The 25,000-nt window shown below is 46.1% G+C and overlaps 1 protein-coding gene across 1 annotated transcript in view; it reads right to left on the reverse strand.

Moving 5' to 3' along the window:
* The window catches only part of LOC135555522 (glutamate receptor ionotropic, NMDA 2B-like), a 60,294-nt gene that overhangs the window by 24,110 nt on the left and 11,184 nt on the right, over positions 1-25,000 (reverse strand). Inside the window, exons 2-4 of the mRNA XM_064988032.1 lie at positions 8,712-8,855; positions 8,036-8,306; positions 6,074-6,266 (exon numbers count right to left, since the gene is read on the reverse strand). Of these exons, the coding sequence (XP_064844104.1) occupies positions 6,074-6,266; positions 8,036-8,306; positions 8,712-8,855 (608 nt within the window). The remainder of the gene's footprint in view (positions 1-6,073; positions 6,267-8,035; positions 8,307-8,711; positions 8,856-25,000) is intronic.

Here is a 25,000-nt window from a genome sequence, read left to right on the forward strand (position 1 = left end):
CGACGCAAAGCCTATGGAATATGCTGCATAAATTATAAACCATTTACAAGGTGACTGGAGAATGTGTCTTCTTGAATGTTTAGGATGGTATAGGTACGCATGACAATGTACATGTGGGGTATTTGTCTGCGAATGTGTATACTGTACCATCCTACACACGTTGACAACGGCGACACAGAGACTCACACAAGCATATGTAATGTGTTGCCATGGTACCCACAACCACCAAGATTTCCAAGCCAATCTGCTGCGTTGCTATGGGAACCATAATCTCACAGAGAGAGAGAGAGAGAGAGAGAGAGATAGAGAGAGAGAGAGAGAGAGAGATAGAAGAGGGGAAAGAGAGGGGTAGACAGGCCATATTTCTCTCATCACTTCACTTCTACCCCCTGTTTCTCTCCATCTCTGTAACGATACTGTTCTTTGCTGTGAAATGTGTTTAACTTTCCTGCCTATGTCACCTTCTCCCACTCACTGCCCTCCTGGCTCTCTCTCTCTCTCAGTAAAATCACCACACACCTATATACACCCCTTCCTCTTAGTCAACGCATAAAGCCCAGGGGAGGACGAGTAATTAACGCACACAGGCCACACGTCAGATTATGTAGATACAGTACGGTGAACACGCAGGCCACATGTCAGATTATGTAGATACAGTACGGTGAACACACAGGCCACATGTCAGATTATGTAGATACAGTATGGTGAACACACAGGCCACATGTCAGATTATGTAGATACAGTACAGTGAACACACAGGCCACATGTAAGATAATGTAGATACAGTACGGTGAACACACAGGCCACATGTCAGATTATGTTGATACAGTACGGTGAACACACAGGCCACATGTCAGATAATGTAGATACAGTACGGTGAACACACAGGCCACATGTCAGATTATGTAGATACAGTATGGTGAACACACAGGCCACATGTCAGATTATGTAGATACAGTATGGTGAACACACAGGCCACATGTCAGATTATGTAGATACAGTATGGTGAACACACAGGCCACATGTCAGATTATGTAGATACAGTACGGTGAACACACAGGCCACATGTCAGATTATGTAGATACAGTACGGTGAACACACAGGCCACATGTCAGATTATGTAGATACAGTACGGTGAACACACAGGCCACATGTCAGATTATGTAGATACAGTACGATGAACACACAGGCCACATGTCAGATTATGTAGATACAGTACGGTGAACACACAGGCCACATGTCAGATTATGTAGATACAGTACGATGAACACACAGGCCACATGTCAGATTATGTTGATACAGTACGGTGAACACACAGGCCACATGTCAGATTATGTAGATAGAGTATGGTGAACACACAGGCCACATGTCAGATTATGTAGATACAGTACGGTGAACACACAGGCCACATGTCAGATTATGTAGATACAGTATGGTGAACACACAGGAAACATGTCAGATTATGTAGATACAGTACGATGAACACACAGGCCACATGTCAGATTATGTAGATACAGTACGGTGAACACACAGGCCACATGTCAGATTATGTAGATACAGTACGGTGAACACACAGGCCACATGTCAGATTATGTAGATACAGTACGGTGAACACACAGGCCACATGTCAGATTATGTAGATACAGTATGGTGAACACACAGGCCACATGTCAGATTATGTAGATACAGTACAGTGAACACACAGGCCACATGTAAGATAATGTAGATACAGTACGATGAACACACAGGCCACATGTCAGATTATGTAGATACAGTATGGTGAACACACAGGCCACATGTCAGATTATGTAGATACAGTATGGTGAACACACAGGCCACATGTCAGATTATGTAGATACAGTACGGTGAACACACAGGCCACATGTCAGATTATGTAGATACAGTACGGTGAACACACAGGAAACATGTCAGATTATGTAGATACAGTACGATGAACAACACAGGCCACATGTCAAATTATGTAGATACAGTATGGTGAACACACAGGCCACATGTCAGATTATGTAGATACAGTACGGTGAACACACAGGCCACATGTCAGATTATGTAGATACAGTACGGTGAACACACAGGCCACATGTAAGATAATGTAGATACAGTACGGTGAACACACAGGCCACATGTCAGATTATGTAGATACAGTACGGTGAACACACAGGCCACATGTCAGATTATGTAGATACAGTACGGTGAACACACAGGCCACATGTCAGATTATGTAGATACAGTATGGTGAACACACAGGCCACATGTCAGATTATGTAGATACAGTACGGTGAACACACAGGCCACATGTCAGATTATGTAGATACAGTACGGTGAACACACAGGAAACATGTCAGATTATGTAGATACAGTACGGTAAACACACAGGCCACATGTCAGATTATGTAGATACAGTACGGTGAACACACAGGCCACATGTCAGATTATGTAGATACAGTACGGTGAACACACAGGCCACATGTCAGATTATGTAGATACAGTACGGTGAACACACAGGCCACATGTCAGATTATGTAGATACAGTACGGTGAACACACAGGCCACATGTCAGATTATGTAGATACAGTATGGTGAACACACAGGCCACATGTCAGATTATGTAGATACAGTACGGTGAACACACAGGCCACATGTCAGATTATGTAGATACAGTATGGTGAACACACAGGCCACATGTCAGATTATGTAGATACAGTAGGGTGAACACACAGGCCACATGTCAGATTATGTAGATACAGTACGGTGAACACACAGGCCACATGTCAGATTATGTAGATACAGTATGGTGAACACACAGGCCACATGTCAGATTATGTAGATACAGTACGATGAACACACAGGCCACATGTCAGATTATGTAGATACAGTACGCTGAACACACAGGCAATATTGTGAAATATTGATTAGGAGGTTTTAATAAATGAACCCTGATATTAATTTTGAAAAACAGAATCTATGGAAAATGACAATAGGGTCCATATTGCCTGTGTGTCAGATTATGTAGATACAGTGTGAACACACAGGCCACATGTGATGTGTGTAGATACAGTACGTGAACACACAGGCAACATGTGTGATTATGTGTGATGTGTGTGTGTGTGTGTGTGTGTGTGTGTGTGTGTGATGTATGTGAAAATGTGGTGTGTGTGTGCGCGTGTGTGTGTGTGTGTGTGTGTGTGTGTGTGTGTGTGTGTGTGTGTGTGTGCATGCGTGCGTGCGTGTGCGACAGAGTGAGAGAAAGAGAGAGAGAGAGAAAGAAAGAAATAAAGACAGAATTAAAGAGAGAAATAAAGACATAATTAAAGAGAGAAATAAAGACAGAAAGAGAGAGAGAAATAAAGACAGAAAGAAAGAGAAATAAAGACAGAAATAGAGAGAGAAATAAAGACAGAAAGAGAGAGAGAAATAAAGACAGAAATAGAGAGAGAAATAAAGACAGAAATAGAGAGAGAAAGAGAGACCAGCAGTCTGACCCAGTTCCATTAAAGCCCCATCATGAACAGGTACCATTTTACATCCATCGCCCAAAAGCTCTGTGAAGTAGCCCACTTCCATCCCCATAACAGATACTCAGCAGGAGTTTATGGACTACAGCTGCCTACTGACGGGGCCTGGCAGAGGTCACTCCAAAGACCATCCAGGGTCAAAATACTGACACGCATTTGTCTTCTCCAACAGGAGTTTATGGACTACAGCTGCCTACTGGCTGGACCTGGCAGAGGTCACTCCAAAGACCATGCAGGGTCAAAATACTGATCACGCATTTGTCTTCTCCAACAGGAGTTTATGGACTACAGCTGCCTACTGGCTGGACCTGGCAGAGGTCACTCCAAAGACCATCCAGGGTCAAAATACTGCACACGCATTTGTCTTCTCCAACAGGAGTTTATGGACTACAGCTGCCTACTGGCTGGACCTGGCAGAGGTCACTCCAAAGACCATCCAGGGTCAAAATACTGCACACGCATTTGTCTTCTCCAACAGGAGTTTATGGACTACAGCTGCCTACTGACGGGGCCTGGCAGAGGTCACTCCAAAGACCATCCAGGGTCAAAATACTGCACACGCATTTGTCTTCTCCAACAGGAGTTTATGGACTACAGCTGCCTACTGGCTGGACCTGGCAGAGGTCACTCCAAAGACCATCCAGGGTCAAAATACTGCACACACATTTGTCTTCTCCAACAGGAGTTTATGGACTACAGCTGCCTACTGACGGGGCCTGGCAGAGGTCACTCCAAAGACCATCCAGGGTCAAAATACTGCACACGCATTTGTCTTCTCCAACAGACAAACTACCGCAGACCGACATGTCCACAACACTTAAAAGCACTTGACCCCTTTTCCAACACACTGCTCATTTCTAACAACTTGTTCATATTTAGGTGGGTCAGAATCAGCTTTGTTAGACCATGATCCAGGTGCCTTTAGGTTCCACTAATGGAACGGTCCATACTATCCTCTACCAGTGCGTAAAAGTACAGGCAAAAGTCATTCAATATATTCCATGGTGTGTTTCTACTGACTCCAACATGATACTCTTATAAGAAAAGAAAAATAACCATTAATTTAGAATTTTAAAAAACACACCACTCACATATGATACCTTATACCGGTGTCCTAGATCCTTGACAAATACCTCGGGCAAATACAGGATTTTCATTTTGTTTTTCCGCACATGACTTAAAGCGCCAATCAGGTCCCCTAACTCTCCGGGATTCAATAAGTGAAAAACCCTGAAGGGAAGTACAGCAAGGTATCAACATATTTCAGCTCGAGTCACACAGAAAGGCTATGATGTAAGTGCCCATAGACTTCTTTATCGTTTTTTCCCCGATACCTTAAAAGAAACAATAAAATGACGATACGTAGTCATATAGGCTGTTATAGGTCTGATAACCCCTGGCATCCCATCAGGCTGCTCTCATAGCCCCATGGTGCCGTATCTATCACCTTAGAGGAAGCACTGATTGAGTTAGCAAGAGTCTATCTAACTATCTGTGGGATTGCTGCTCATCAGCTCATTGACCCCCTGAAGACAGAGGTTATCAACAAACAAGTTAGTTCACGTAAAACCAGAGGACGATCTGAGAACAGTTCAGCATGATTTCATCAAATGCACAGACTAGTTGATTATGAAACAGTGGGTTAGAGTCGGCTGGGGAGAGTATTACAGAGGACAATATGCCGGGGAAAGTAGCTGTGCCGTTATCTAAAAGCACTGGGCAGTGGCAAACAAATACGCCATAACGTCAGAGGCCTACGCTGAAATGACATCTGACAGCTTCCTGTGAGACAATACAGCAGGAAGATCTTCCGAAGTGAGCTAGACTCAGTTAGGCTTTGAACTGCAACCAGAAAGGCTTGTGAGAGAGAAAGCTCAGAGCATCCCCAGGTGCTGCCGCGATACAGCAGCAGAAATAGCACTCAGCCGCTCCCAACAAGACCCGAATCAGTGGAGGAAACAGGATTTTTGTAAACGACCAAACCCACTTTGGTGTCCCAACAGGATGCCCAACAATCCCCCAACACATAGAGGCAGAGTGGCAAAACACAGAGTAGGGTGGAACTGCTCCGGAATGCAATACCCCACTCAGTTCTACAGAGCAGCGCAACGGGCTACTGTTCTCAGACTGAAACGCCACTGGGACCAATTAAAGCTCCGCATCACAACTAGTTCAAAAGGCCCAGCAGAGGAAAGTCTGGCTGTGGGGGTGCAGCATGGAGACGGTCTGGCTGTGGGGGTGCAGCACGGAGAGGGTCTGGCTGTGGGGGTGCAGCACGGAGAGGGTCTGGCTGTGGGGGTGCAGCACAGAGAGGGTCTGGCTGTGGGGGTGCAGCACGGAGAGGGTCTGGCTGTGGGGGTGCAGCACAGAGAGGGTCTGGCTGTGGGGGTGCAGCACGGAGAGGGTCTGGGTGTGGGGGTGCAGCACGGAGAGGGGGGCTGTTTTGGGTGGGAGATGTGTGTGTATGTGTATGTTACTCTTTGTGTGTGCAGATGTTGAAAGATTTCAAAGGGTTGATAGGTGATCTGCCCCAGATTTACCTGAGCACTTCATTGGGGTTCCCAGCAATGGGCCCCTTCTTGTCCGTGGCCCCGTGGCACTCAGACTTCATCAGGGTGTGTGCCCCCCTGTCGAGCATCATGGTGGAGGTTGCCATGGCAATGACAGCCACCCCATCGCGCACGCGAGCCTCCAGGCCGTAGTCCCACTCGTCATACGACACAGAGATTAAACCTGCAGAGAGACAGAGAGAGAGAGAGAGATGAGAAGGAGGGGGTGGATAGAGAGAGCAAGAGAGAGAGAGAAAGGAGGGAAGAGGCAGAAACAGGTGAGAATAGGAAGAAGTGATGAAAGTGATGAAGTGATGAGTGATGAGAATAGGAAGAAAGGGAGAGCAGAAAGAGAGAACGGGAGAGCAGAAAGAGAGAGATCCATGACATACAGTCGACAGAGGAGACAGAGGAGACAGTGACAGGGGGGAGATGGAGAAAGAGAGTAGAGGAAAAGAGGTTATGCACTCAAGGGGCTAAATACACTATGAGGCGTGTGCCACACACCACTGACAGCCACCCCTCTCCTCTTTTCTCAGTCTAACTGCATCCTCACGCCCTCTCTGTCTGCTATGGCCCACTTGACAGGGTCTGGCCAATCCATTACCAGGCAACTGGACAGAAATAGACAGACAGCATCCGACCTGTAGACCCACAGGGCTCTGGGATGACAGCTCAGTCTCTCCAGGACCATATCTAATGTCACACTCTGTTGACACGTTCTCAAGGCTTTTATATTCACCCTACAAAAATGATATTATAGAACTAGAGTGTGTGCATGCTAGTGGAAAGGGTTGGTTGGTAGCCAGTGGGAACTGTCCATCTCTGGACATGAGGAAAATGTTGCAACAACTTAGACAATCTCATCTCCCTTAGCAATGGGGGTAAACAGGAAGAGGAGGACAATGGTGTTGACTTAGAGGTGTATGAGCACTTGTGCTCTGAGAACCAGACCCTTGTCCTTCCATTTGAACTGCAGTAGTCGGTAGGGTAGCCTAGTGGTTAGAGCATTGGACTAGTAACCGGAAGGTTGCAAGTTCAAACCCCCGAGCTGACAAGGTACGAATCTGTCATTCTGCCCCTGAACAGGCAGTTAACCCACTGTTCATTGAAAATAAGAATTTGTTCTTAACTGACTTGCCTAGTCAAATAAAGGTTAAAAAAACGAGGATAGTAGAGGAGGAGAGAGGGATAGAGGAGGGGGAGGAGGTGAGATTGAGATACTGTATTTCCCCAGAGTGCCACTTAAGGAACGCATCAGTGGAATTACTTATGAGGATTGGAGGCCATCAAATATGGCCGAAAAGTATTTAGCGTGCCTGTTAACAAATTAGCATGTTAGCTTCACACTGAACCATCGCAAACACCAGGCCTTAACTATATCGCATACCACATTATTTGTACTCAAAATGAGTTAGTAAGTTCTCCATTAAAGGTATAGGCCTACATGTGCTAGAAATATGAACTTAGTGAGACAATTCACATTCTGAAGGTTACTGTAAATTCATCAAACAGTGATACACTGAAGTGTTGAGTTTGACACAAAACACCCTTAATTCATGCAGTATCTGCCATCTGTCACAGACTAATGTGCAGGACAAACCTTCTCAAGGGACAGTTAAAACCTGCAGAAAAACATGTTCAATACCTCGCCCACTCGACCATCACACATCATATGATTTACATAGCGAACATGGTAATATATTATTAAGGGCCATATCCATCAACTTGAGATGCAAGTGATTTACTATGATTTATCGTAAATCATGCAGAAATATCAATGTAAGATTTTGCACCCAAAAATATGCATTGTGTGCATGGATTTCAGGTTAGGATTTGATCAGTACCAGCTACCTGGTCCCACATATTCCCAACTATACATCAACATCAAAACAGCAACCAATCATAGACTTTAAATGGAGATAAATCACATGGAACTTATTCCAAACCAACCTGTAGGGAACTCGGCAGGGATCACTTCAGCGTCTCCAGCTACCAGCGAGGGGACGATCCAGGTGTAGCCGTAGCCCGTGATCCCTACGGAGTGGGCCACTTCGAAGATGGTGTTGGCCTCCTCCTTAGTGCAGTACAGCAGGATGACGGGGCTCTGCAGCTTCTTCAGCTGGTTCTGGATCTTAGAGTCTCCATCGTCCACTGACATGTCCAGCAGCAGAACCTCCTCCAGCTCCCAGCCCACAAAGCTGTTCTCTATGGTACTCCGGATCTACAGGGTAGAGGGAGGGACGGAGGGACCAGGGAGGAAGAAGTAGGTGGGTGAGAGGTAGGGTTGGGTATGATAATCTGTCATATTGAGTTATCACAAAAGGTGTGCAAGGACATTGAGGAAGATAGAGGTGTGTGAGAGGACTGAAGGGCCATTTGACAGGGCCAATCTGATTTCTCTCAACGCAACAGTATTTAAATACCTACTGACACTTCCTGACTACATGAACAAGTTGAGATTAGCCGCCGGCTGAGTAGTTGCCTTCCTATCACTGTCCTAGAAGTTAAGACTATAAGTCCACAGTGACGTTACACTCTGCTCATGGACTGTCTGGTGGCAGTGTTCAGAGGAAGGAGGGAAAAAGAGAGAGCTACCCTGTCGTGAGGGCGTGTATCAGTGAGCTACCTTGGTGACAAAGTCCAGGTATCCGGGGTAGTATGTGGTGACGATGGAGAAGATGTACCAGTCGTACTCCTCCATGATGTTGAGCATGACCGAGGCCTGCTGCTCGATGGACGGGCCAAACTGGAAGAACATAGAGTTGTCATCCTGGGGGACAGAAGAGTGGAGGTCAGTGATGCTATGTTACCTGTCCACATTGAATATTGAACTGGAGAGGAGGCGTCTAGACAACACTCTGCAGTTGTTTCCCAATACTGTGTGTGTGTGTGTGTGTGTGTGTGTGTGTGTGTGTGTGTGTGTGTGTGTGTGTGTGTGTGTGTGTGTGTGTGTGTGTGTTGTGTGTGTGTTTGTGTGTGTGTGTGCGCGTGTGTGTGCGCGTGTGCGGCCGTGTTTCTGTGTGTGCGTCGGAGTGTAAAACCAGGCGTGTCTGTCAGCCGGGCAGGGTATTGAAATCTCTTTGGCTTAGGAATCCGTGCTTCACTCAACATCAAAGCCTAACCTCTATAACCCAGGGGACGCACATGGGTTGATCCGTTACCTTGTTTCCACATGAATGAGATCAGACTAAACCACTGAAAAGGCACAGCAGAAAGGGGTGAATACGTATGCTGTGTGTGTTTGCCACTTACATATGATATATCATACATATATCATACATAATAACTGTGAATAAACAGTATATTCCACAACAGTATATTCCACAACAGTATATTCTACATGTCTAAGTCAATGTAAATTTCCACTGTACCCTCCTCTCCACTAGGCCACGATTGACCCTCTAGCCCTCCTCCATGTGTCCCTCTACACATTACCTTCATGCCATCTCATCCCCTTTTGCCACTTTATTTCTCATGTCCCTCTCTCCTGTGATCTCTCTCCTGTGATCTCTCTCTATCTCCTCTCCCGCTCCCTGTCCCATTTATTCCAGTGAAATTACTGCCAGGACACAGTTATAATTGAATTTCCAGCCCCCCTCCTCCACACGGTCCCCTGCAGCTCCCCTCCTCTCTTTCTAAGAGCAGTGTTAATGTACTGGCCCATGCAGTCATTCAGAGAGCCAGAGGTCCGCAGAATTTTCATTAGCAAAAAAAGAGAAGAAGAAAAGAGAGAGAAAAAAAGACCCAGAGCCAAATAAAGACTGGCTTCATTTACAGTAACAATAATTAAGGTCAGTCTGAATTATCACCTCCCTGAGCGCTGGGGTATCGATTAGCACACATTAAAATGCCTGAGGAGGGAGTGTGTCTTTGTCTGTCCCAAGCAGCCACTGCAGTCTACTGTACTGAACCACAAAACAGAGGCTAAATAATAGGGGGAGAGAGGGAACAACACTGAGGGATAAAGGGAGAGACAGACAGAGACGGAGAGAGTACACTGGGTGAGGAACGAAGAGGGTAAAAGAGAGAGGAATCGACAGAAAAGAAAGGAGGGAGAGAAATTAGTCAGAGAGAGCAATGGAATCGTGAGAGACGGTGAGTATGGAGGAGGGGGGTCTATGGTAACAATGAGGGGAGCGGGTGGCTGGTGGTCTGTGACCTGGTACAGACTGCAGAGTGAGTGAGCAGTAGTGGGCCAGGGAGTCAGGGCAGCGCCAGCCACAGCTGCTAACCCACAGCCGACTGGTGCTGTCAGAGACAGACAGGATGCACATGTATGTCCTCCTCTCAGCAGCACCCAGAAGCCCTGACAGTAGTGATGAGGCGGAATAACCGATTCAGTTACATATTGCTATATTATTTCTTGACAATATTATATTGATACTTTGACTCCAAGTATCAATTTGTAAAAATAACACATATATATATTTTCTAGGTAGCATTAGCTAGCGCTGGTCGGCTGTACCTGCGCCAAAACTCCAGTATTTTTCATCTTATAGCTTGTTCTCCATCTTCTTTTTAAACAGTGAGCCACCATGTCTTCAGCACTTTTATTTCCATGACTGATAAAAACACATTTTCTCATGGCTCTCGCTTGTCTCTCTGCAGCAGACATATAGTGAGCAATTTGTTTGGAACATAAAAATCGCAGTATGGGATCACAATACATATAGAATCGTGGAAATCGCAATACATTTCGGCACCTAACATCGTGAGGTCCCTGACTATTACCAGCCCTACCTAACAGAGCCGGAGATAGTTCCTCTCTCTGCGTGGCTGCCTGCCCACAGCTGTCCAATGAGAGAGCTCACACACTCACCAAGCTGCCATTAGATGTAGAGGGAGAGAGTCAATAACTCAGGTATTTCAATTACACACTTCTCCCAGCCCTGCCTCTGAATACGTGCATACAGGCACAACCTGTATGCAAGAGGCAAAAATACACAGGGATACATTTATGCACTATATGCACAGCGTAAGGAGTACAGTATGCTATGTACACGGACTGCACACAAACAGATCTGGGACAAAGTTACCTACAGTACAGCATATACAGTATAGTGAGGTCATATAGTCCACGCCACCTGAACCCACACAAGTATTCAATGTACATTGTATTCCGTATGTGGGTGTGCTTTGCATTACTGCAAGCCTGTAAGAGTACCTGGTTTCTGCCAACAGCAACAATATAGATTTTTTGCCGTTTTGAAGAATGTTCAAGTGTATTTGATTTTTTTTCATAACCACCATTGCTGTTTTTCTACTTGTGTGAGTGTGCTGTCTGCTCCAAGGTTTTGACAATGCATATTTCTATTCTGCCTATAAAGGGTTCTTTGAACATGAGCGAGGGGGGTTGCTATTGACTGCTGCTCTGCACTGCCTGATGGGTAGAGATGCAAGAGCGTGGCAGGAGAGCAAGACGGAGAGAAAGAGAGGAGAGCAAGAGGGAGAGAGAGAGAGGGCAAGCAGGAGAGAGATATAGAGAGCGAGAGAGAGAGAGAGCGGGGGAGAGAGAGAAAGAGAGAGAAGGAACAGCTGGGTCTTGCTAGAAGACAAGCTTGTTTAAAATCTACAGTGCAGGATACACACACACACCTCATAAAGTACATAATTGCTAACAGAATTGTCCAATCAAACATGCTGATATGAACACAAATAATGCATGCACTCAGAATACATAATCAAAATGAGTTTCAAAAAAGGTAATGAACATGTTCACTCACTTGTGTCTCATTCTGTCCCTCTCTCTCTGTCTCTCTCCAGCTCTCTCACTCACACAAGTATTATCTCTACCTCAATTAGACCTGCCTCTCTTCCCCTCTCTTCCCTGCTCTCATGCTTCATCATCATATTTCTTATCATAAAAACCTCCTTATCTTTAATCAAACACATGCAGACTTAATTAGTTCTCACATTTGTCAGACCATCACCTAATTAGCGCTGACCTTATTCTAACTACTTTTTGAACCCTAATTAAAAAATCCCAGGTCTTGATTAAAATATTTGGCTAATTTTGCCCCTAACATGATTGTGATTATAATGTAACCACCCGTCGCAGCAGGTTCCAGGGAAAAGAGAAGAGGAACCAACGGAAGACCAAAGAAAAAAAAATGGAGAGCTCTTTGTTTTGCCTTTCGACATGAGACGTTAGCTGACTGAAACCCGTTTCTCTATGGCGCATTTCTTGTCTTTAGACGGCAACCCACTGAGGGCTGCAGTCTGACGTCTTTCCACCCATTACCATCTCTGTCTTAATAGAAAGGCTGCAGAAATACTGACCAGCCCACAACATCTCCTGTGGTCATGACATGCACTCAAACCCCCGTCTTACAGTAGGTTAGTCCTGTGGTCATGACATGCACTCAAACCCCCGTCTTACAGTAGGTTAGTCCTGTGGTCATGACATGCACTCAAACCCCCGTCTTACAGTAGGTTAGTCCTGTGGTCATGACATGCACTCAAACCCCGTCTTACAGTAGGTTAGTCCTGTGGTCATGACATGCACTCAAACCCCCTTACAGTCTTACAGTAGGTTAGTCCTGTGGTCATGACATGCACTCAAACCCCCGTCTTACAGTAGGTTAGTCCTGTGGTCATGACATGCACTCAAACCCCCATCTTACAGTAGGTTAGTCCTGTGGTCATGACATGCACTCAAACCCCCATCTTACAGTAGGTTAGTCCTGTGGTCATGACATGCACTCAAACCCCCGTCTTACAGTAGGTTAGTCCTGTGGTCATGACGTGCATCATACCCATGACCGTCTTACAGTAGGTTAGTCCTGTGGTCATGACATGCACTCAAACCCCGTCTTACAGTAGGTTAGTCCTGTGGTCATGACGTGCACTCAAACCCCCGTCTTACAGTAGGTTAGTCCTGTGGTCATGACGTGCACTCAAACCCCCGTCTTACAGTAGGTTAGTCCTGTGGTCATGACATGAACTCAAACCCCCGTCTTACAGTAGGTTAGTCCTGTGGTCATGACGTGCACTCAAACCCCCATCTTACAGTAGGTTAGTCCTGTGGTCATGACGTGCACTGTCTTACAGTAGGTTAGTCCTGTGGTCATGACGTGCACCAAACCCCGTCTTACAGTAGGTTAGTCCTGTGGTCATGACGTGCACTCAAACCCCGTCTTACAGTAGGTTAGTCCTGTGGTCATGACGTGCACTCAAACCCCCGTCTTACAGTAGGTTAGTCCTGTGGTCATGACGTGCACTCAAACCCCCGTCTTACAGTAGGTTAGTCCTGTGGTCATGACGTGCACTCAAACCCCCGTCTTACAGTAGGTTAGTCCTGTGGTCATGACGTGCACTCAAACCCCGTCTTACAGTAGGTTAGTCCTGTGGTCATGACGTGCACTCAAACCCCGTCTTACAGTAGGTTAGTCCTGTGGTCATGACGTGCACTCAAACCCCGTCTTACAGTAGGCTAGTCCTGTGGTCATGACGTGCACTCAAACCCCCCGTCTTACAGTAGGTTAGTCCTGTGGTCATGACGTGCACTCAAACCCCCGTCTTACAGTAGGTTAGTCCTGTGGTCATGACGTGCACTCAAACCCCCGTCTTACAGTAGGTTAGTCCTGTGGTCATGACGTGCACTCAAACCCCCGTCTTACAGTAGGTTAGTCCTGTGGTCATGACATGCACTCAAACCCCCGTCTTACAGTAGGTTAGTCCTGTGGTCATGACGTGCACTCAAACCCCCGTCTTACAGTAGGTTAGTCCTGTGGTCATGACGTGCACTCAAACCTCCGTCTTACAGTAGGTTAGTCCTTTGCAGGTGGCCAATGTCATTAATTTGCTGCACGTCCCTCCCTCCCTCCCTCGCTCCCTCCCTCTCTTTCTGCCCTCATCCTAAATTTCACCTGTCCTCTTTCTCCGCCACATCAGGCCCTGAGCCATGGTCATGCTGTGGCCGCGTCTCGCCACTTCACACTCAGACGTCTCTGTGCTAACAGACACTGACTCCCCGTGCCAGCACCCACAGAGCTCGAGGTAACACCAGGTTTGCCTCAATGCGCTCGCTCTCACACGCCCACACACACACGGCAGAGCAGGGCAGGACAGGGGCAGTGGTCAGCCTCCACCCCTAACCCTGCACCCAGAACACATCCCCACCTCATGGACAGCTCAGACAGGTCAACTAGGTCTCTGTGTGAGCGAGTGTCTGAGTTTCTATGTGTTCTTTTTCAGGCAACATGTAAGTACGCTCTCCGTCACTGTCAGTGTGAAAAGACCACCCGCTCTCTCCTTTTTCCCCCTCCCTCGTAGCTCCTCCTTACCCGTCTCCCACCAATTAGCCCGATTAGAATTCTAATCTGCTTTATTGGCATGACAGGAGTATTTCCAAAGCGGAACATGTTACAAGACAGGGTAAGACAATAAGCCAATCTACCCCGTCCCTCCTCCTTCCCTAGCTGCCTCTCACTGCTTTGTCACTGAGTCACCCAAGACCCCTCCTCCTTTTTAAATCACTGATACCACAAAGGTCCCCTTGTCATGCCATATTCAGGTCGCTTGTCCTGTGTGTGTGTGTGTGTGTGTGTGTGTGTGTGTGTGTGTGTGTGTGTGTGTGTGTGTGTGTGTGTGTGTGTGTGTGTGTGTGTGTGTGTGTGTGTGTGTGTGTGTGTGTGTGTGTGTGTGTGTGTGTGTGTGTGTGTGTGTGTGCTCGTTCTGCCAGGCGTGACACTGGCACACTAACGTGCCCTTGGGCCGTGGCTGGCTGACAAAACTCCTACAAGGCATGTGTCTGCTGTGGCTTTTTAGGTTCTGGTGGGAGAGCATCCAACCTGCCACTGGACTCATGAATTGTTACGAGTATCAGTCCCTTGTTAACTCTCTGACTTGGTGAAGTGGGACAACAGGACAAGCATCTCTTTCCACCTCTCATACTTTCCTTTATCTGTCTCCCTCTCCAACACACACACACACACTCCCACTCAAACTAGCTCTCCCTGAGATTCAGACTGGCATGAAAGGCGACGCTGTCAAAGCTTTTAAACACAACAATATGTTAATGGAACAATGGCCAGTAAACCCAGTAACCTCCTTTACAACATCAAAAATGATTAATTCACTTCCATCTATTCTCTTTCCTCTCACAAACATTCTGCAGAGCACACAGACATTATTTTTACTTGTATTTTTATATATTTAACTCGGTAAGTCAGCTAAGAACACGTTTTTATTTTACAATGACGGCCTACCCCGGCCAAACCCAGAGGGTCCTGGGCCAATTGTGCGCCACCATATGGGACTCCCAATCGCAGCCAGATGTGATGCAGCCTGGATTCGAACCAAGGACTGTAGTGACACCTCTTGCACTGAGATGCAGTGTCTTACACCGCTGCGCCACTCGGGAGCCCATGGAACCCACCAACAGTAAAAAACAATATAGAGAAGTATTATTGGAGAGAGAGAACAGACAGAGAGGAAAAGATTGTCATTACTGCTTTAGCTGTGTGTTAAAACTGGAGCAGTACATGTATAACCATGTCATGCCAATAAAGACTCTTTTGAACCTGAATGTGGGAGGGAGGGAGGGAGGGAGGGAGGGAGGGAGGGAGGGAGGGAGGGAGGGAGGGAGGGAGGGAGGGAGGGAGGGAGGGAGGGAGGGAGGGAGGGAGGGAGGGAGGGAGGGAGGGAGGGAGGGAGGGAGGGAGGGAGGGAGGGAGGATTAAAGGAGACTGCTCTACAGTGATGTGCTGCTGATCCAGTGTTCAACTGCTTTGGCAACACAGCAGTCATGCCAATAAGCCAATAAAGTTCACCTTTGAACTGAATTTGAAAAGAAGAACAGAGGGAGAGCGGGAGAGGGGCGAGAAGAAGAGATCGCACGAGAAAGGGTAGAGAGTGAAAAAGGGGGTTACTTTGTTATAGTTGGCATACATATGGATGAAATCTAAAATTCTATTTTAATGAAGTAGGACAATGTAGAAGAAAACAAAATGATGTAAAACATTGACGAGATCCTTCCAAAACTGCACAGCTATAATAAAAAGTTGATTGACCGGGACTTGACCCCAGTAGATATACTTGTTATATAATCATCATATCAGGGTGCTTTCAACAACAAAATGGTAGGTTCATTTCCTGCAATGGGCCACATACAGCATACTGAATATGTGTTCACTGCCATGGAAAGTCTCTTTCCATGGCAACAGAACTACACTCAGATTTTTTTTAAATGTATGCCAAACAAACAAACAAATATTTCAAAATTTAACAAACTATACAACAATGACTTCTTTGAACAATTTACACAGTAAATAAATAAAAACATTTACTGGGAAAACTGTGCAGATGCAAAGTTTGGTAACAGAATCTCCCTCAGTTTTATTCTGTTACCAAACTTTGTATTTGCACAGTTATTCCTGTAAATGTGTTTTTGTTACATTTTCAGTGGAAATTCTATGTTCTATGGTTTGTTATAATTTTAAATCAATGTTTTTTGTTTGATATACATCAGTGTAACTCCGTTACCATGGAATTTCCCCAAAGCGACTTAAAGTTAGAACATATTCAGCATGCTGAATGTGGCCCAGTCTCAGTGTAACTCCGTTACCGTGGAATTTCTCTTTGGATTAAAGCATCTGCTAAACGACTATATTCCTAAAATCACTATTATCAAAATGTGATATTGTTCAAACCCTATTACAACCCACCCTGCATGCATCCATCCACTGGCTCTCATCCCTCCATCCTCCTAACAGAGGCAGGCGGGCATAGAGCTGCACAGACGCTGGAGTGAGGCTGCTCTCCCACACTGTGACTGCACACTGTCTCACCAGCTGTGGCACAGTACAGACAGCCACCTTCTCTATACCTCTCTCACACGCTTCCCCTCTCTCTGTCATTGAGCGGGAAGACAAGTTAACATTCAAATTGGGGTTGAGTCAACATGACAGTAAATTTAGGAACGCCAGGGTAAAATATGCTGTATAGTCGTTTTTTCAACAACGGAAGCCACGCTAACATATCGACAGCATCAACTCCCACAAGATGCTAGTATGCAGCAGCCATTGGAAATTGAATATCTACAATATTAGGGTAATCTGTCTCTCTTTGAGAATTAATTAAAAACACTTCTCTATTTCAAGCAAAGCGTTTGTTTCTCCACTTTTACATGTGTATCCTTTTCTCCATCTCTCCCTCTATCCTCCATTCTCTTTCTTTTCCTGCCTGGTCTCTGCTCCCATTTTCCATGTGCTCGCTCTCTATCTGAGCTGAATACAATACATACATGACATTTTCCCAAAGATTCTAAAAATATCTGCAACAAATTGACATCATGAGCACATACTGTACAGTACACACACATACACACACCCTACACACACGCACATACACACACCCTACAGACACACACATACACACACCCTACAGCCATGCACATACACACACACACCCTACAGACACGCACATGCACCCTACACACACGCACATACACACACCCTACACACACGCACATACACACACACCCTACAGACACGCACATACACACATACACACATACCCTACAGACACGCACACACACCCTACACACACGCACATACACACACACCCTACAGACACGGACATACACACATACACACACACCCCCCTACGACTACGCTATCCATTTCACGCTCAGCATCTTGATGTATTACTGGAAAGAAAATGGCCTTCATGGATACAACACAGACCTGAATAATACACTGAGATAAAACACTTGAGAGGAATCTCAGCTTGTTATTCTCATATTGTGAGAAACTATCCAGACACCATCTGTAATTGAAATACAGACACCTTTGCCAGCAAAGATGCATGGAAGCCACAAACCCCGAATAAATAGCTGTGTCTGAGTCAGATATTGCCAGTAGCTCTACTTTATACATACTAATCTCAGCACATCCACAAGACAACACTGACTCCCACCAACCTGCGCTCCACTGCTACCACTCCTACTGAACCATGCCACTGGCCATTTACACAGTGAGATATCAAATGGACTGATATTAGTTGGGCGCCGGGTCATCAGATGGGGCCAAAGCCCTTTAAGGTACGGAGGCACCTCTTATCCCTCATTATTCTACCAGCCGTCTGACTCAACACCCCCTGGCCTCACGCACACTGAGACCTTCGCTACAGTGATGTTATGCTTAGTTCCCTGTGTGTGTTCTCCACTCTCCCTCATCAACTCTTTGCTAATTTGCGTGTGTAAAGCCAAAAGTCAAATATACACAGTTACTAACACACACACACACACACACACACACACACACACACACACACACACACACACACACACACACACACACACACACACACACACACACACACACACACACACACACACACACACACACACACACTTACATTTAACCCTCAGTTAAATACAAAGGAATGAATCATTCACGGCACAAATATTAAATTCCACCAAATCTAATTTAGCAAAAGAGGCCAGCCGGTCATCTATGGCTTTTAATTTCAATTAGTTCAGCGTATTATCCTGAGAGTAATGTATTCCCATACAGTATTAAAAAAAACACTTAATGTTTGTTTTATTTGTCTGGCTGATTCGGTCAATATGTCCAGGGTCACTCTTCCTCAATCAGCCAGCAGTCAGGGAGAGGGAGGGAGAGAGGGAGAGAAGTCAGGGAGAGGGAGGAAGAGAGGGAGAGAAGGCAGGGAGAGGGAGGGAGAGAGGGAGAGAAGGCAGGGAGAGGGAGGGAGAGAGGGAGAGAAGGGGGAGAGGGAGGGAGAGAGGGAGAGAAGGCAGGGAGAGGGAGGGAGAGAGGGAGAGAAGTCAGGGAGAGGGAGGGAGAGAGGGAGGGAGAGAGGGAGAGAAGGCAGGGAGAGGGAGGGAGAGAGGGAGAGAAGGCAGGGAGAGAGAGGGAGAGAGGGAGAGAAGTCAGGGAGAGAAGTCAGGGCAGGAGGGAGGGAGGAAGTTGAGTTTGTAAAAGGAATCAAATGAGACAAATGCTCATAACCTTGTGAGTGTACAGTACATTTGTCTTCCATCTATCTCTCCGCCCATCTTGTCCCTTCAGATCCATCTATCTCGCTCTCCCATCTCTCTACCTCCCATCTTCTCCTCTTCCAGCTCCTCCCTCTCTCACCATCCTGTCTCTCTCTGTGTCTCCATCCATCCCTCACTCTCCTCTTCTGGTTCCTCCACCAGACCCTCACACCTTTTTTCTCAATTTCTTTCCAACCTTGTTTCAAATTCTCACATGATCTCTCAGTGTCCCTCCATCTCTCTTGCACTTAAAAGACACCGACAAAAAATAGTATGCAGCTTCATCTAGTATGCAACAATAGTTCAACATTCACCTTCTGCTACCATTTCTGTCAAGCCGTCTATACTTACAGTTTGACGCATACGTTAGATAAATCCAATGTGTGCACCACACCGAATGCACTGCAACTGCCTCTGCAACGCAATGCTGCAAGGCAAACGCAGCGATTCATTGGAAATGAATGTAATTCTGGTGTACCAAAATGCAATGACGTTGTCGGTGTGGTCGAGGAACTAGGAACTTCTTCCACACCCTACCATTAGCTTGTTCTCTTTGTCTCTAACCATCTACAGTGAGCTCCAAAAGTACTGGGCCCTTGACATGTTTTGTTTTGGCTCTGTACTCCAGCACTTTGGATTTGAAATCATACAATGACTATGAGCTTTAATTTGAGGGTATTTTCATATAATGTAAACGATTGAGAAATAACAGCACTTTTTGTACACAGTCCCCACATTTTAGGGGACCTAAAGTATTGGGACACATTCACTTATATGTGTATTTAAAGAAGTCAAAAGTGAAGTATTTGGTCCCATGACTACATCAAGCTTGTGACTCTATAAATTTGTTGGATGCATTTATTGTTTGTTTTGGTTGTGTTTCAGATTATTTTGAGCCAAATTTAAATTAATGGTAAATAATGTATCGTGTAATTTTGGAGTCACTTTTATTATAAATAAGAATAGAATATGTTTATAAACAGTTCTACATTAATGTGGATGCTACCATGATTAAGGATCATCCTGAATGAATTGTTAATAATTATAAGTGAGAAAGTTACAGAGGCATAAATATCATAACCCGAAAAAATGCTAACATCCCCTGTTATATAAATGGTGAGAGGTTAGCATGTCTTGGGGGTATGATATTTGTGCTGGAGTACAGAGCCAAAACAACACAAAATGTGTCACTGTCCCAATACTTTTGGAGCTCACTGTATCTCTGTCCTACTTAAAACCCCCCTTTTTATATCCATCTCTCTGTCCTCCTTCCAGACCCTCACTCACTCCCTCTCTGTCTGACTGCCAAAGCGCCCCTTCGCTCAGCATCCGCCGTTACCCTTCTCTTGCTATCTCTTTGCCAGGTTCTCCATTTCTCTCTCAATCACTCTCTCCACAATGTTAATTCAAATTGGCTGGATTGGGAGGACAGCATTGTTCCAATAATGCCAAAAGCACTTACAAGAGCATAATCAATCTCTCTCTCTCCCTCCTATTCTCCCCAAATACATATGGAGCAGAACTCTTCCGCTCTCTCTCCTCTAACTCTGTCGTTACTGACTCAATCTGAACTCTTTTGATTTAATTATTTTTCACCCCATCTCTCCATTCCACCCAACTGTGTGAGCAATTATTTCTCCAACTACCCTCTACTTACTCTTTCAGTTTAACGTTTGCCCCATTTGCCCCAATTCTCCATCCCTCCTTCTGTCTATTCCTTTACACACATCCTCCTCTCACCCTCCTCTCTCTTTCAGAGCAACAGTTCTCACAGCTGCTGCTCTCTGCCTCATGACTCATGACCTCTGCCCCCACTCCTCACCTCTAACCCACACACTTTATCTCTCCCCTTCTTTCTCTCTCTCTCTGATGTGTACACGCTCAACTGGCATCAGCTGCACTATCAGGTCAGGAGAGACAGGTAGAGAAGGCGAGAGATAGGAAAAGAGAGAGAGAGAGGCTGAGATATACTTCCAATTCAAAGAGACAGGTTGCGTTTCCGTGGTAACGTGGTTTCCATCGTAACGGTCTTGCTAAAGATGCCATTAGAGTGAACAAAAAAAATCCACTCGTCGCAATGATGCACTTGTACGCATACAGTTCGCAGGCACACACACACTCTCACACACACGCACAACAGACACACACACACACCCACACACACACACCCTAACACACACACACACACACACACACACACACACACACACACACACACACACACACACACACACACACACACACACACACACACACACACACACACACACACCTGAGGTCAATTCCAGTGCCATCCTCATTCCAATGAGATCTGCTGCATCTCGTTCTAGCCAGTGAGCAGGAACAGTCAGGGGAAATGATTTGTCTTCAACCTGAATGGCAGCATCCTAATTGTCTTTGTTCATGGCCTTTCTCTGTAGTCAAAGCTGTAAAAGTCTCAGTGCCACAGACAGAGCAGCAGGGTCTGATCCTGTACCATGGCTTGGGGCTCTACAGCCACTGTGATTGCATTACACTGTCTTTGACTGTTAGACAGTAAGGTGTTCAAAGACTGCCTTCAACCACAGTATGCTGGAATGGCCAAACTGATCCTCAACTAACACCGCAGTCTGTCATCAAGCTGTCTAAAAGGACATCATCACATCCGCAGGTGGAGGCAGGGAAAAAAATAGAACAAAAGCACAGTGAAAGAAGTGAGAGAGGGATGAGAACAGAGAGAGAGAGAAATTGGGACGTGGGAGGGGGGTCTGTTATGTTGTGTCATGTCTTTCTGGTTTTCGTTCTTGTTTTGGTACACAGCGTTCTGTGTCTTGAGGGACATTTACATACTGTATTGTTTAAAAGCCTAAGTGCCTCATGCCAATAAAGTCTTCTAAGCCTGTTTGACTGACTTGAGAATTGCAAATGCAAATCTCTCCACATTATTTACTCCCTCAAACAACTCATACAACATGAGAAGACCAATACAAAGCATCTGTGGTGTGTGTGTGTGTGTGCGTGTGTGTGTGTGTGTGTTTGTCTTGTTCCCTGCACACCTGGTTTTCATTCCCCAATCACACTACATGTATTTATTCCTCTGTTCCCCCTCGTGTCTTTGTGTGAGATTGTTTTGTGTTACGTGTCTATGTTGACGTGCTTTACGGGTATGCGATTATTCCGTGTTTTATTTCATGAGGTATGTTATTGTGTTTATACCATATTATTGTAACTGTTTGCGCGTTTGCATTGGCTGGAGGTTTTGAGGCAGTGGCGTCCATCTGTTGGTTTCTCCTGCCTTAATAACGTGTGTGCGCCTGTTCACAACTCTCTGCTCTCCTGCACCAAAACAAACATACAGTCAATAACACAATAGAAAAATCTATGTACAGTGTGTGCAAATGTAGAAGTATGCAGGTAAGGCAATAAATAGGCCATAGAGGCAAAATTATTATAATTTAGTATTAACACTGGAGTGATAGATGTGCAGATGATGATGTGCAAGTAGAGATATTGGGGTGCAAAAGAGCAAGAGCATAAATAACAATATGGGGATGAGGTAGTTGGGTGTGCAATTTACAGATTGGCGGAGTACAAGTACAGTGATCGGTAAACTGCTCTGACAGCTGATGCTTTGTCATCAAGGCAAAGGGGGGCTACTTTGAAGAATCTCATTTCATTAACACTTTTTTGGTTATTACATGATTCCATATGTGTTATTTCTTAGTTTTGATGTCTTCACTATTATTCTACAATGTATAAAATAGTAAAAATAAAGATACCCTTGAATGAGTAGGTGTGTCCAAACTTCTGACTGGTACTGTACACCTGTCTGTAAGTATATTGGTGTTTGTGTGTATGTGTGTGAGCGCTGGGCGGGGCAGAGTGCTCTGAATGGAGACAGTTGTGGGTTCTGGTTATTTGTAGATGGAAGGAGCGAGGAAGGTAGTGTTTGCTATAATTGAGGAGAACAGGGGAGGGGCACCATTTACATTCATCACAGGAGCTCACTTTGTCTCAACTCAGAGAACAGAAGAGAAGAAGGGGAAGTGAATGGAGAGATCTTTCTGTGTGGGTGAGATTTCACTGTTTTTCAGAAACCTCATAACGAAACTATGGCTTTAATTGTGTTTTGTCGGTCTAGTGGGCTGTGGGCCAGAGGCAGGACTTTTGTCCCACCTGGTGTTTCTTAGTCATGAACATGGGTCACTTGAGATGGAGATAGCCTCTGACACCTCAATAGATTGAATTGTCACCTGGAATCAGTGTGTGTGTGTGTGTGTGTGTGTGTGTGTGTGTGTGTGTGTGTGTGTGTGTGTGTGTGTGTGTGTGTGTGTGTGTGTGTGTGTGTGTGTGTGTGTGTGTGTGTGTGTGTGTGTGTGTGTGTGTGTGTGTGTGTGTGTGTGTGTGTGTGTGTGTGTGTGTGTGTGTGTGTGTGTGCGAGAGTGAGATATGGGTGTTTCAGAGCATTACTGTGTGTGTATGTGCTTTTGTTTCTCAGTGTGCACATGTGTCTCGCAGTGTGAAGCTTTTCCAGGCACGGCGCTGCTGGGTAATTGACTGAGCCCATCTTGTGGTCTTCACTCATGCCTTCTGTCTTTCACGCCCCTTCCTCCATTGACAGAAAGCCTGTGATCTTTGTTCGTCACAGGAGGCCGAAGGGGGAGGCAGGACGGAGCAAGGACAAACAAGAGGAGACGAGAAGAAGAGCCAAAGGAAGGGGGAAAGATGGGAAATAGAAGCGCAAGGCAAGTGAGAAAGAGGGTGGGTGTGGAAGCAAAAAAAGGAGGGATAAAAATGAACACCCTGTCGAAACTGAATGGATGGATAACGGAGAGAGGGAACGAAAAGAGAGAGTAGTGAGGGAGAAGACTCAGAGGAGAGAGGAGAGCAAAGGATGACCAGGGCTGGTCAGAGGGTGAACATGGAGCAACATGGCCCTGATCCCCTCATGGCAAGGGCAGCAAGCCGGTGATAACACTGGGGCTCTGTGTGCTCCAGAATCACTGAGTCATTCCACAGCCAATGAAAAGATAGTGCCCATTGCCCGGCCTGCCCGGCCACCTCAGACAGGGCAGAGGCTTTGGGAGATAAGGGTAATAAGGGTCCCAGCGTGGGGCCGGGTGCTCTGTCCGAAGGGAGGGGTGTGAGGGCGGGGGGATGGGGGAGGCCAGACCAACACCTGGGCATCTGGAGGGCATCGGTCTGCCCCCGTGAGCTGCCAGGGTCCAGGCCGAGGCACTGACATTACCATCCATAATGAGATAGAGAGAGAGGAGAAGGAGACAATGAAAGGAGATGTGGGGGCGATAGGAATCAAAGAGGACGTGGATAGGAAGATATGAGAGAGAGAGCGAGAGGGAGAGAGAGAGAGAGAGATAGAGACAGAGAGATAGACACAGATAGAGAAAGAGAGAGAGAGAGAGATGGGGGAGAGAGACAGAGAGAGGAGAGAGAGAGAGAGAGAGAGAGAGAGAGAGAGAGAGAGAGAGAGAGAGAGAGAGAGAGAGATGAAAACGGTAGAGGAAAGTTGCAGCTGAGTTTTAAAATGGTCCACATTCTAAATGGGCAGAGAGAGTCAGACTGGGGGAAATAGGACACATATATTTAGGGCTCTCTCTCCTCCTGACTCTCTCTCTCCTCTGACTCTCCTGACTCTCTCTCTCCTCCTGACTCTCTCTCCTCCTCTCTCTCTGACTCTCTCTCTCCTCTCTCTCCTCCTGACTCTCTCTCTCCTCCTGACTCTCTCTCTCTCTGACTCTCTCTCCTCCTGACTCTCTCTCTCCTCCTGACTCTCTCTCTCCTCCTGACTCTCTCTCCTCCTGACTCTCTCTCTCCTCCTCTCTCTCCTCCTGACTCTCTCTCTCCTCCTGACTCTCTCTCCTCCTGACTCTCTCTCCTCCTGACTCTCTCTCTCCCTCCTCCTCTGACTCTCC

The sequence above is a fragment of the Oncorhynchus masou genome, chromosome 15, assembly GCF_036934945.1.
Source record: "Oncorhynchus masou masou isolate Uvic2021 chromosome 15, UVic_Omas_1.1, whole genome shotgun sequence".
Taxonomy (NCBI): domain Eukaryota; kingdom Metazoa; phylum Chordata; class Actinopteri; order Salmoniformes; family Salmonidae; genus Oncorhynchus; species Oncorhynchus masou.